Here is a 14,656-nt window from a genome sequence, read left to right as displayed (position 1 = left end):
GAATAAAATAATTCTTGATAGCATCAGTGTCCCTAGTTCATATTATAGGTTTTGATGTAACAGTCTCACTTTTCATATGAGTTGGAAACAAAATTAAATAGAAATGAGATGTGAACTCAAAGAATGGTAAGCTGGCCAGGTCAACAGTTTTGACTATAATATTTCATAATGAGAGAAAATCTTAGTGACGAGGTATGGAGTAATTGAAAGACTTCTGTTGACTGGCCATACTTTTGGAAATAAAAATGATCAAAGTGTATTAGATGATAATCAGTCATTTTACCTTGAAATTAATGTGAAAAGTAAGCTTTTAGAAATGTCAAGTGACCAAATATGTGCAGAAATTAACTTTTTTTTATTATATATCATATAATGTAGTAGTAAAGTCTGTTTGAAGTGCATGAATAAAAAGTTAGTGAAATTACAGGAGGAACAATCTATATAGCAATAATAGGTGCATTCCCTGTGCATCTGAAAGAAAAAAAAAAAGAGTTTTCACTCATTTTGGCCTAAAACTTAGTGTTCAGGTTCCCAGGATTCTGACATCAGAACCCGGATAACGCTGATTAGAACCATAGGGGCTTTACAATAAAAGCTAAAATATTGACCATATGATGGCAAAAAGTCTTATTTTGTGGTTAACTGATTCTCTTCTAGCTACTCTCTGATGAAGTTGGTGGCGCTGTAGAGGAGGACCGCCGCCTCCTGGACGAGGACCGGGACCGCTCAGCATCGTAGGGGACGTGCTTGTCATAGTTCTCCATCTGAGCCTCGAGGAAGTCTCTCTGCTGCTGCCTGATGGTTTGGCTGATGAGCCCAGGCAGGGCGTGGATGCTACCGATCAAAGTCTCTAGCTTCGTTTCCAGGGTAACGATCCTCTTCTCAAAGTCTTCACTTCTTTCATTTAAGTCGGAAATCATGTCATACATGATGTTCTGAGTCTAGAAAACAGGATTGAGAAGAACAGAGAGACAGAGAGTGAAGGTTTAATTACACTTGCCCTGGAAGCAGACTAGCCAGCTATCAGAGCTTCAGGGCTGGTCTCCTCTAGGCAACCTGGAGTGCAACAGGGGTGTCAGCTAACTGAACACGTGACCTGGCCAAACAAATTCGGTGTGTCTGTTCAATGCCAGGACTTAGAAAAGTAAGATCTTAGGAATTAATGTGATCCAGTTGCAGAAAATGGTGTCCGGGTATTGCTGGTGGTATGTCCAAGGATTTTAAGTGGTGTGCGGAGAGACAAACATGTTTTGATTTTATATTTATGTATATACTTTAAGGGCTGTTAGAAAAGCTAGCAGGTCAAATTCATTTTGTAACATGTGATACTAATTAAGGCAAGGCTGATTGTTAAAAACAAGTCAATTTTAAAGAACAATACATAATAGTGCAGATGGTATTGGGATATAGCAGACATTTTGACTGGAATATGAATGAAGATTAGGACAAATTGATTTGATCGAGTAATTTAGTAACTTAAAGCAATTAAAAATACCTAAATATCTTTTTGCTGCCTTATGTTCCAAATTATAGGCTCTCCTTTGGGTCAAATAGAATTTTTACAGATAACTAACAAGAGAATAAAAGTTAGAGGACATACTAAAGTTACCAATTCACCTTGTTAGCTATGGCTTAATTAGAACCAAGTGGTTTGAAGTATGGTAATGTTTTCGGTGTCCTAGTGAATTTTGCAACTGGTTGTCCTGATCAGAGGGTATTCATAACTGACTCCCAGTTATAGTTCTGGAAATAGGAGACAAGAGACAGGGAAAGAGGACTTCAGTCCTGACCAGCTCAGAATCAGACAGGGAAGAGGCTGATACAGAAAGGAAAGCTGTAGACGTTAACCTTGGCCCACTGCAGCCTTTCCCAAGCCTCAGAACTTTATGGCTAAGCCTGCTCTCCTATCATATTTCCCTCTATAATTCGTGCTCTTATCCTGCTTAACAACCTCTTAGGGATGATAGATGAACTTACTGAATAAGGAAGTTGCTGTTCAGAACACAGGCAAACCTTCCTGGGTTTGGCCAGGAAGACAGTTCATTAACTCTATGTTTACTATACAGTCTTGAGACTATGTGAGACTATTCATTCAGTAAATACTAAACTCTTTACGTCGTGGACAGTCCTGCAATAATAATAAGCATGGCACTAAAGAAGTAACTGAAAGACACAGCATCTTGCCTCACAGATAATTTTACTTCAAGAGTATATTTATTATGTATAATAGCATATATTATAGTGAAATGATATATATTATATATATTATTTTCAAGTGATCTCTTTTATTTTTTCATAAAAATACCGAATTTCTTTTATCATTCAATCTAGGAGTGATAATAAGAACCTGCTCCTTCTTTGTTCACAGTGTGTCCCAGTGAGAACCATGGGTGTAAATATTAGTTGAGCACATCTTCAGGCCTCATATATATGTGCTGCCCAGCTTAAATGAACTATACATGATCTCCTAGGGGTTCACTTCAGTTCAGTTGCCCAGTTGTGTCCGACTCTTTGCGACTCCATGGACTGCAGCACGCCAGGCCTCCCTGTCCATCACCAACTACCAGAGTTTACTCAAACTCATGTCCACTGAGTTGGTGATGCCATCCAACCATCTCATCATCTGTCATCCCCTTCTCCTCCCGCCTTCAATCTTTCCTAGCATCAGGGTCTTTTCAAATGAGTCAGTTCTTCGCATCAGGTAGCCAAAGTAATGGAGTTTCAGCTTCAACATCAGTCCTTCCAATGAATACCCAGGACTGATCTTCGTTAGGATGGACTGGTTGGATCTCCTTGCAGTCCAAGGGACTCTCAAGAGTCTTCTCCAACAGTTCAAAAGCATCAATTCTTCGGTACTCAGCTTATTTTATAGTCCAAGTCTCACATCCATACATGATCACTGAAAAAACCAAAGCCTTGACTAGAAGGACCTTTGTTGGCAAAGTAATGTCTTTGTTTTAATATGCTGTCTAGGTTGGTCATAACTTTCCTGTCAAGGAGTAAGTGTCTTTTAATTTCATGGCTGCAGTCACCATCTACAGTGATTTTCGAGCGCCCCAAAATAAAGTCTGACACTTTTATAGTTTCCCCATCTATTTGCATGAATGCATGTAAATCTTACTTGGTGGGTTAAGTCACTAAATACTTCACATCTATTTATAAGATATCAAATATTCCACTCCAACTTATTTATACAGTATGCATGACTGATATACACTAAAACGAATTTAATTAATGGGACTAGGACAAACAGGTATAATTTTTGAAGAATATAACGGGGGCCTTGTAAAGGACATAGTTGTTACAGCAAACAAACAGCAGAACACAGGTCTGACTGAGAACTGCCTCTTTCAAAGCATTCATGTTAACAGGCCCAACACATACATAAATGCTGCTCTAATGCCTCATTTAAAATTTAGAACATTGAAAGGAATGTTGCCATTGTTGAAAAATATTCATATTTTGAAGTGCAGTTCACTTGAGAGGAACAACCAAAATAAACCAGATAAAACATCTAATCGTGATATAAGAATTGGGGACTACTAATGTACTTTAAGAAAGTAGTGTGAAGACGTATAGATCAATGGAACAGGACAGAAAGCCTATTGTTTAAAATAGGTTAAAAAAAATTTATTAGTGAGTTCTATTTAGCCTTGAAAGTGAAAGTCACTCAGTCTTGTCTGACTGTTTGCAACCCCATGGTCTACACAGTCCATGGAATTCTCCAGGCCAGAATACTGGAATGGGTAGCCTTTCCCTTCTCCAGGGGATCGTCCCAACCCAGGGATCGAACCCAGATCTCTCACATTGCAGGCGGATTCTTTACCGGCTGAGCCAGAAGGGAAGCCCATTTAGCCTTGAACCTCATAGTAAAATCCAAGACCTGGTTCTGCCCTCATGGGGATGAGACCAAGTCACATATAAGCATCCCAAAGGTATTGTCTCATATATTTATATTTCATCTCATATATTTACATTTATATTTCTAACTGAACTTCCAAATCCCTGCAAGCAGGAAAGCTTTTAGAATGGGGCTGAACATGTGTAGAGGGAAAGTATACATTAAGCGAGAGTTTTAGAAGAATTCTTCTAAGTTGGGCTGTCATGTCAGTATGGTCTGTTGGTTTGACTGGTTAAATAACTTTGGGTGGCCGCCTCCTGAAGTGTTACTGGTTTCTGTGCGTGATTAGTTCTAACAGATGCGAATACAAGGGCTGAGACCCCAAACTCACCTTTGCCAGGTCCACCAAGGTGTTTGCTTGGTCGTTCAGTTTCCTCTGCTCCATTTTTACACTTCTTAATCTAAAAGACAGAATCTGAAGTCAGAAAGTTTTTTTTTTTTTTTTCCTTTTCTGCGACTATCATAAGCCTTCCAAAGAGCATGCACAAAATTGACAAGAGCAAATAACTGCATGGATAATGCCTTGAATATTTGGGGGTAAAGTCCCAATTGGTTATGTATCTGGTATAATGAGAAGCATGCTTCCCCAACACCGCAAAAAGGAAGGGAGAGAGAGAGTAAGAGATAAGGCGTCCTTAGGACAACTGTTTACCAGGGAGTCAAAGTTGAATTGAGAAAGGCTCATAAGGATTTAACCATATGAGAAAAGCCAAAACATTCCTTAAAGCCCCAGTATCGTGACAAATAGACATAGGAAGAAATATGCAAAGCAACTGGAATCTTATCACTGTTGGCGCAGGAGCACCTTCCTATGTCTACGTGACTAGATACAGGTGTTAGCCCTGTTTAGTCTGAAATGGATTGGGTTAGGTATTTGAACCTGATGAGACACAGTGATAAGTGAGATTCTCATTAGCAACAAGAAAACTTTTATTCAACCAGCAGCAAGATAACTCAAAACACATAATTCTCTTATTCTTCATTGTATTTATTCCACTTGACTTTTACACTGCCACTGAATTTGAAGGGAAGCCAGACCATTTCCTTGGGAGAATTTCCCTTCATTTTTTATTGTAGATAAAAGTCACAGGACAATTAGAGTGTCTGACAGATGGTCTCTCTTCTACTCGTAAAGTTACTTTTAGAAACTTTTAAATAACATTGAGTATATCTGATTGACAGTCATAAAACCTTTTTTCTAAAAAAATTCTGAATGAGTACCTACTATGCTGTAACTTAGTGACAATAATATTTCAACAAATATTTATTCAGTGCTCATTACCTAGCAAGAAATTAAGATTTTCCAACCAGAGAAAGGCAGTCTATTGCTCTTTAAGTCAACAATTCAAAGCTATGCTCCAAGAGAAGCAGGTCTCTCTGAGCTACTTCGTGAAAACCCATGCTAACCTTATTACTCTGGTGACAGGTCATTTTACAAAGTATAGTGTTAATTCTGGAGCATGTATTCTTGATTATTTCCCAATTTAAATGAAAGGTAATTGGCTAGAAGGGATACAAAAATTCACAGGGCAAGATTTTACTGCCAGGGAGATTTCTGTAACACATGTTCACAATGCTCAGTGATTTTTTTTCTGAAATATGGATCTTCAATATGCCACCAAATCTGTCCATAGTGAAAAGACACCTCCTCCTGCCAGTGAGCGTTTAAGTGACACCTGCTTCCAACACGATCTTTACCAATCTCAAACAGGTTAAGGTCAGATCTTATGATTGTGACTATGTGTTTCTTTATTAGAAGAACTGGAACTAATTTAACTGGCTCCTTTTTATGCTATTATAGTAATGGAATATGTTTTAGTCTAAAAGAAATTTACAAACACATATTTAAATCTAATATGTTGTTGAGAAATGTTTCTCTAAGTACTGAAAAGGGTTGCAGTTCTTGATGTGTGCCTTTTAAAAAGAGTGAGAAAAAACCCCAAACACAAGCAAACCAATTTTAAACAGGTGTGGGTCACTCTCGAGAAGTGTATTAGAGGAAATAACAGTGTCAGACAAGGACTGTATGCTTCTCGGCCCTAACCTGACATTCAGTTTCTTTGTGTGTGAAAAGAAGAGGGTTAGATTGGGATTTTCTTTCTGAAAGGCTGGATTTATACCAACGGAGGTGTTCTAGATGACTAAGTGATACTCAAGCAAGACATTAAAGAACACTAAAACAGATGGAGAGAGAGTTATTCCCTTTAATTCTCTTCCAATTCTTGAATTATTATAAGAAAAATCTCCCGGGCTAGTCCTATCCTGTTTTTATCTCCTAACACCTGCTCTTCCCTTTTTTTTTTTAAAAGAGGGAGCAGAATCTCAGCTCAGAGCTCTCTGCAGGCAACAGCTTGTGGCTTGAGTTCAATACCAGTGGCTTAGTTGTCAACCAATTTACTGTTCTCTCTCTCTCCTTGCTGGGAGTGACATATTTTTAAATCCATTTATGACAGGGATTTATATCAAGCTTTCTTTTCAGATTTAGGGCAGTCATAGCAGAGTTGGCACATGAATGACTCGAAGTTTGGGGCCACCGGATGGGAGGTCTCCAGCATCGGGTCAGGACAGCACAGTTCTGAGCTCTGCCAGCCTGCTAGCAGGGCCGGTGCTGGGCCCCTGGCTGAGGCAGGTCTTCCCCCTTCCACACAACATACTTCTCTTGGCTAACTCTATTATGCCTCTGACAGTAGAATTTTGCCCATTTCATTTTCTGCTAATCTGGAAAGCTGATGTAGGGTAGGCTTGAGCTTAAATCATCTTGCCGTGTTGCCACTTAGACTGCCATAGGCACAAAAAGCCTATGTAAGCTGCGGCTGCCAGAATAAAAGGTAACATGCAGGTGTGCATTTTATTTCCCCCCACCCAAAAAGAAGAATGAGAAACATGTTGATTTCTTCCTTGTGAACTTCACTTATCACAGGAAAATATCATGATTTTGGAACACATTTCCACAGCAGCAATCAGACTACTAAAATTCACAATAAAGGGTCCGCTTGGATGCATGCAGCCGGCAGGAAATTCTGCGAATGCTGAAAGGAGCGGCTCACACAACTTACTTCCGCGCTCTATGTTTCATTTTGTTGAAATAAAAAGACAAAACAAAAGAAAAGAAACTGTAAAATATTCTGGAACAAAATAACACAGAGTGGTGTTCAGTGTGCACAGGGGGCTCGATTCGTTAGCTGGAAGGTCCTGTTAAGATTCTGCAGGATTTGGGCATATTGATCAGAGAGAAACACTATTCCGTTATGTCATCACCCTTCTGCATTGCTACTGTACTCCCCCACCTGAAAGCACATAGCTTCCTCCAGAACTAGAGTTTGGAAGGAAGAACTTGGATCAAGTTATCTTGGCCTCTTTGAAACGTGACATTCAAGTAAAATAGGAGATGTTTTTGCCTAGTGTGAGTAGGATATAGTTAAATGGATACTACTCTAAACAACAGGATTACACTTTTTTTGGAAGGGGGTACATCTTTTCCAAGTCGGGGCTATTGGGAAGCCTTGTTTTCTGAAAGGTGGGTGATCTAACACTCTCTGTTATAGAAATTATTGGATTTCGTGACTTTGAGACAAGTGCATGTTAATTGATGAGTCTCTAACTGAGACTTAAGAATGAGAAGCTGTAAAGTTGATACCAGAGAAAGTGGTAAAAGTTACAGAAACAGAATGCTTCATGCACTAAGTGACGATCCCCAAAGACAGACAGGGTCCTAAAAAGAGGACACAGGCCTGCAGAGTTAGGCATCCATCGGAGACTAGAAAGTCCTGTGTCCGGGAGAGAGGCCGTGAGGCTTGGGAAAGAGAAGGACAGCTGAGACAGAGGAGGCTGGTAGAGGGGACAGAGCTCCTGCAAAGCTCTCAGGACAAATCAGAGGAGAGCAGAGGCCAGGAGAGCTCTAGTAAATGAATGGGTACATTTTCCCTCAACTGGCAAGGTCAGATTTCCCCCGCTACTGATGGACGAGGCTGGGCAGTGAAGGCAGTAAAGGCCATGCCCGTAGGAATCGAGCCCTATGTGCTTTCCTTTATGACTTCACTCACTAAGTTCAAATGAAAGGTAATTATGCATAATTAGAATAATCTAGCCCCACCCAGCCCGTCTACTTTTCACAAAGTTGTAAGGACCCTCCCACCTCAAAGGAAACCCCATAGTCCCAAGACTAGTTTACAAAACAATTTATCTTTGAGTTGCTTGAAGCTCATCTGCTTTAGAAGTACACACAGCTACAGAAGAAACAATGAGAAATGTCTGAAAGATGCAGAAGAATCACGTGTGGCTTCCTCTGCCCAAAGGCAGCATGCTGAAAGACACACGACACCTACACCATGAAACCCTTCACCTCAGGTCAGCACGTCTTGTTGCAATACACCAGTTGGTTAGGAACAGCTTTTACATTTAGTTTCCCCAAATATTTTTTTGCCTTTTTATTATAGAAATTTTCAAACCTACAGCAAAGTTGAAAAAATTTTACAACAAATAATCCCTAAGTTGTCCCCCAACGTTTTGAGTGTGAATGTATTCTGAGCTTAAGAGGTCTATGACAAACTTATATAAATATATAAATAACCACCATTTATACATGACTTCAGAATTATGAGGAAAACTGTCAAAGCATTTATTTGTTTCAGTTCTATGAAAGTTTATCAATGCCATCAAAGGCAAGTGTCACATTTCATTATATACTGAAGACACAGTACACTAGCAGGAAGGGATACTAATATAATCCCAGAGGAAATGGGATGTGTGATTGCTGAACCCAAAGACTGACCCATGGGCTCAATTCCACGTCACCTCTCATCCTTTCAGCCCAGGACGCTACATCGTCTCACAACCACAAAAGCATGTTTTCTTTTTAATAGATCCGAACAAAATAGGTTAGTATCGAAACGTTCAAGTACAAAGAAAGAATTCTCCACAGTATACCATGGGCACCTCTTGTATGAATGCTGAGGTTACTGTGTTGTTTGGTTTGGGGGGGCATGTAGGAATGATCACTCTAAGGAAAGTTTACCAGGTGACTCTTGAGGGGGAGGTGAAAGCTTAGCATCGCTCAGGGGACCCACTCTCTTAGGTCTAAGCCTCAAGAAATCAAGATGTGGAGGTAAGCAGTCCAGGTGTGGTACCTAGCTTTAAAGGCAGCTATGACTCTAGGAAGCAAGCTCCAGCTCGTGAGCTGGATCTCATACAATGGTCCTCTCTTTCACTTTTACTCTTCCCCAGACTTGGAAAGAGTACTTTCTTAACATTCTTTTCTTTGTAATGCAGAAAATGCATAGTTGTGTGTGTCCAGTCAAGTCACAGAGCTAAAGCAGAAATAGTGTCACTCTGGTGCTGGTGGCAGTGAGGAAAGCATACATGTGGATCGCTAAGACGGCAGTGAAGACCAGCTACTCAGCTGCGTGTGCAGAACCTCCTATTTTAGAGCTCAGGTTCTTGGATTTTATTTTCATTAGGGAAGGGAGCAATTTCTATAGAAATACATGTATGTCTATAAATATAGACACATTCCACATTTTCAGTGTTACCTCTTTAAAAAGGGCAGTGGATGGGCAGGTGAAAAGGTAGAAGATGAATGCTTGGTGATTTCCCACAGAATGTAAGTGTAATATACATATGAATTACCTAAATAAGTAAAATGAAAACTTCAACCTCAGAACTTCCTGTCGGCTGTGCTAATTAGCTCTGAGAAAACACAACTCACTCTCTAATGTGGACACCTAGTATTTACCTACCTTTCCATGATTACCCTGGTAGGCTGCATGAGAAAAGTCAGTTTTCTGACCCATCAGTGTGATGCGTCTGCCCTTCTCCATACAGAAATGGCATTAAGAGCAAGGCTGCATGACATCACAGCTGACACCCACATGATGTACTTACGGTAATGATGCTGCCAGCCTGGGGGGAGAAAGACCTGGTGCTTTCAAATTATCATGGAAACTTACTAGATAGAGATGTTTGCTTTAAAGCCTATGATGGTATAACAATAAAATGGTATGAATGACTTAAACAAATTGAGTAACTGTGGCTTGGATAAAGTCTGAATAATGACGAAAGAGTGCAAGGCCTATAGGAACTCTAAAATCAATAATGAACATATAGCATATAGAAAATCCCCCAAATCCTGATTAAAAACTAATTTAAAAATTCAAGTATTAAATCAACTGCATGTACTACCTTCATATAAAGGTGTTTGGCAGTATGTTAAAAAAAATCCAAGTAGATCATAAAATGTTAAATTTCTTTCAAAGTTTTATACTAGATACAAACTAAACATCTTAGCGCAAACTACATGAATAAATAAATGTAAAATTAAGATTTTAACTGAAATTACTCCTTTTATTTAAAAAAAAAAGAAACTGAATAGACACTTTAACGTATTATGTGGCTATTCTCCCAATAATAAATGATTTTTCATCATAAAATGAACTGACAAATGAAATTCTAAGGAAATTTATGGAATTATTAAAATGCCAAATAATGTCTTCTCGGAACAAACATGATAATGTTCTCTTTTTCACTCCCTCATGAAAGAAGAATAAGCAGGTGCAAGAATTAAAACCCAGAGATACCAATGCAGAATGAAAGTGAAGAATGGTACTTACTGATGAATAGCTTGCAAGAATTTCCGTTGATGTTTTCTGACTTTTGCATGATCTATCTTTTTTACTAGCTTTGTATTTTTGTAAATTAGCCATGTTTCCCTGAGTACATTGGCAGCTGCATTTTTCACCTGTTAGGAAAACAAACAAACACAGCTGGTGATCAGTTCCAGAGCAGAATCCTTTGCAACTTGGTTGGGGGTCTATTCTTCAGCCTGATGATCATGGTAAGCTCTAGCGCTGCTTAGTAACTCAAAATTGTTTTCTTAAATCTGTGCCTTTTGAAAAGGACCTATATCTGTCTGAGAACACTTACCGTGAAATTTGAGGGGCTACTGATCTCCTCTTTGGGCTAACCTCCTCCATGAGGAACTTTTCATTCACCACTTAAAGAAAAAAAGCAGCAGCAGCAGCTACTGCTTTCTTCACCTTGTACTGCAATTGCTTTCTCCATGTTCTTCATTTCCCCGGAGAAGGACGAGGTGCCAGAAGGCCAAGGTTAACCTTGTCCTTTGCAGCTTGTTCAGCATTTCTGGCTGAGCTCTACAGGAAGGGCATGTTCCCACTGCTGAATGCACAAGGAGACCCAGTCATCAAGCCTCCCAGCATGACTCAGCAAACGGCATGCTTGTTAGCACACTTTAATCAACTGACAGAGTCTATGTTGTCAAGATTTTGTTGGTAATTTAAATACACTGTGTTTCACATGGACAGGACCAACCAAAAGGATGTCAGTGACACGGCCAAAACTCATTGCGGCTGATGGAAAGTGTGAATACTTCCCAGTGAGACTTCAATCACTTGCTTTCTTGATTCGTCTTTAAAAACCCCTGCAAGTCCTCTTTCTTGTTCATACATAAGACAAGAACTGATGACCCAGAACTTTCAACTGTGCTTGTTATAAGCTACTTATTCTGCGGTTGATCCATTTAATTCTTTTGAATGGTAGACAAAGGATGTCTCACAAGGAGAACTGCAGGCTAAAGGGGGACTGGGTGGAGGAAGACAACTTTTTAAAGATGAAATAATATCATTTGCAGCACCATGGGTGGGCCTAGAGCTTGTCATTCTGAGTGAAATAAGTCAGACAGATAAGTGGAAGCATCATATGACATCCCTTATATGTGAACTAAAAACACATGATACAAATGAACTTATTTATAAAACAGACTCAAAGACTTTAGAGAAAACACTTATGGTTGTCAGGGGAAAAGATTGGGGGAATGAATAGTAAGGGAGTGTGGGATGGACACGTACACATTAATATTTAAAGTGGATAACCAACAAGGGCCAACTATATAGCACAGGGAACTCTGCTCTGGAGGCAGGGTTGTGGCAGAATGGATACATGTATACGGACACACATACAATGTGTATGTATGGCTGAGCCCCTTTGGTCCACCTGAAATTATCATAACGTTGCTGATCGGCTATACCGCAATATGAAATAAAAAGTGGTTTTTTTTTTGTTTTTTTTTTAAAGGCAGTGTCGTGGGGAAAGACAGAACGATGAGTTGGGCTTCAGAAACAGATTTTAAGTCCTTGACTTTGGACCAACCAAATCACGTCAAGGAGGTTAGCTAACCTTGTAGAACTTGAGTTTTCTCTAACATGAAAAGGTTAAAGAGAATTATTGTCAGTACTTTTCAGCACTTAGAATTATAATCAGAGAGAGTATTATAATTTAGCAAAACTATGGCCCAAGTAGGCATGTGTGTTTTTCCGCTTTAGTAGAGAAAGCATCAGCCTTGGTGGCTGATGGTGAATCCTTTTCCTTAGTGCTGAAATGCTTTCTTTTTGAGTGAAACTGTATTGCTAGAACCCACTTTAAGAAAATGGCTGGTATCTTAAGACTGCTTTTAGTTGTGACTTCCTTTGGATATTCATTAGACTCTGCACAGGGAACAGTCTCCAACCAACAGAAAAATGACTGAAGCATGGGATGCTGAATACCTGCAGTGCATGTGAGTGACATCACCACCACCCACAGTGAAGTGAAAAGGTGCTTCAGTTAGTGGTTGGATCCTCACTCTTATGCAAACACATTTCTCTTCCTCACAGAGGTAGGAGTCTGTTCAGAAGGCTCTTCCATCTGGCACTGACATCCTTTGTAAAGGTAAGAAACTGAATATAGTGTAAATTGCTCAGGTTGGAGGACCCGGCTTTTGTTTAATTTTTATTTGGCTGCTGCTGCTGCTAAGTCACTTCAGTCGTGTCCGACTCTGTGCGACCCCATAGACAGCAGCCCACCGGGTGCCCCCGTCCCTGGGATTCTCCAGGCAAGAACACTGGAGTGGGTGGCCGTTTCCTTCTCCAATGCATGAAAGTGAAAAGTGAAAGTGAAGTCGCTCAGTTGTGTCTGACTCTTTCTGACCCCATGGACTGCAGCCTCCCAGGCTCCTCAGTCCGTGGGATTTTCCAGACGAGAGTACTGGAGTGGGGTGCCGCTGCCTTCTCTGATTTGGAGTGTAGTTGATTAACAATAACGTGTGAGTTACAGGTGCACAGCAAAGTGATTCAGTTACACCCATACAAGGATCCATTATTTTTCAAATTATTCTCCCATGTATTTTGTTATAGAATATTGAACAGAATTTCCCGTGCTACACAGTAGGCCCTGGTTGGTTATTTATTTGAAATACAGCTGTGTGTACCTGACAATCCTGAATTCCCAGTCTATCCACCCTCATCCACCCTTTCTCCCTGATCGCCATAAATTCATTTTATGTGTTCCTGTTTTGTAAATAAGTTCATTTGTATAATTTTTTTTTAGATTTTGCATATAAGCAATATCATATGATGTTTGTCTTTGTCTGATTTACTTCAATTAGTATGATAATCTCCAGGTCCATCCATGGTGCTGCAAATGGCATTATTTCATTCCTTTTTATGGCTGAGTAACGTCCCATCGTATATATGTACCACATTTTCTTTAGCCATTCATTTGTTGCTGGACACTGAGGTTGCTTCCACGTCTTGGCAATTGTAAACAATGAACACTGGGTGCACATATCCTTTCGAATCATGGTTTTCTTTGGATACAAAACCAGGAGAGGAATTGCTGGATCTAATGGAGCTCTGTTTTTAGTTTTGAAAGGAACTTCCATACTGTTCTCCATAGGAGTTGTACCAATTTACATTCCCATCAACAGTGTAGGAGGGTTTCCTTTTTTGTGCACTCTCTCTAGTATGTAATGCTTGTAGACTCTTTGATGATGGCCATTCTGACTGGTGTGAGATGACACGTCACTGTAGTTTTGATTTCCATTTCTCTAATACTTAATGATGTCAAGTATCTTTTCATGTTTATCTTGGCCATCTGTATATCTTCTATGGAGAAATATCTATTTAGGTCTTTGGCTCATTTTTTTGGTTTGATTGTTTTTGACATAGAGCCATATGAGCTCTTTGTAAATCTCATTAAAGAATATTATCATTTCGTTCTTTCACATGGAGCTGTCCAGTTTCCTGGCACCACTTACTGAAGAGTCTGTCTTTTCTCCATTGTCTTGCTTCCTTTGTCATAGATTAACTGACCACAAGTGTGTGGGTTTATTTCTGGGCCTTCTATCCTGTTCCATTGATCTATATTTCTGTTTTGATGACTTCAACTTTGTAGGAGGACCTTGTTTTTAAAGAGTGGAGAGGGAAGTGACCAGTACTGCCCGGGGTTAGGACAGGCCTTTTCCCACTTAGCAAGGAGAAGGGCTGTTTACTGGAGGTCTCGGCTCTCTGAGCAGCTGTACTGCCTGGAAGACTGGTAAGGGATCTGGTATATCCTCCCTTACTGGTTTTATCAGCTCAAGACACAGAATAAGAACCTAGAACACAGACTGGCGAGGCAGCTAGAAAAGTGGGTAAGCAGTACTGAGAAAAAACATGGCAGTTGAACATAGGGGTGTTTGCAACAGAACATAGCAACTGATTTTGGTTTGGATTCTCATCTACAAAGAGCAAATGCCAAATTGGTTAAGTCCAGAAATTTTTCAAAAGTGATCCAATGCTCATCCTTAATGTATTTTAAAAGGTTCTTTGGGATGGTAGAGGACTGACTGGAGGGGAGTTGGGGTGGGTTATAGTTGAGAGTTCTGACAAGACACCTGCTCCTTAGAAGGAAAACTGTGGCAAACCTAGGCAGCACATTAAAAATCAG

The 14,656-nt window shown here is 39.9% G+C and overlaps 1 protein-coding gene across 1 annotated transcript in view; it reads right to left on the bottom strand.

Annotated features, from left to right (window-relative positions):
* Nucleotides 1-653: 653 nt before the first annotated feature.
* The window catches only part of KCNN2 (potassium calcium-activated channel subfamily N member 2), a 162,186-nt gene continuing 148,183 nt past the window's right edge, over nt 654-14,656 (bottom strand). Inside the window, exons 7-9 of the mRNA XM_065940873.1 lie at nt 10,507-10,634; nt 4,233-4,302; nt 654-941 (exon numbers count right to left, since the gene is read on the bottom strand). Of these exons, the coding sequence (XP_065796945.1) occupies nt 654-941; nt 4,233-4,302; nt 10,507-10,634 (486 nt within the window). The remainder of the gene's footprint in view (nt 942-4,232; nt 4,303-10,506; nt 10,635-14,656) is intronic.

The sequence above is a fragment of the Muntiacus reevesi genome, chromosome 7 (genome assembly GCF_963930625.1).
Source record: "Muntiacus reevesi chromosome 7, mMunRee1.1, whole genome shotgun sequence".
Lineage (NCBI taxonomy): Eukaryota > Metazoa > Chordata > Mammalia > Artiodactyla > Cervidae > Muntiacus > Muntiacus reevesi.
This window is presented reverse-complemented; position numbering and strand designations above follow the sequence as displayed.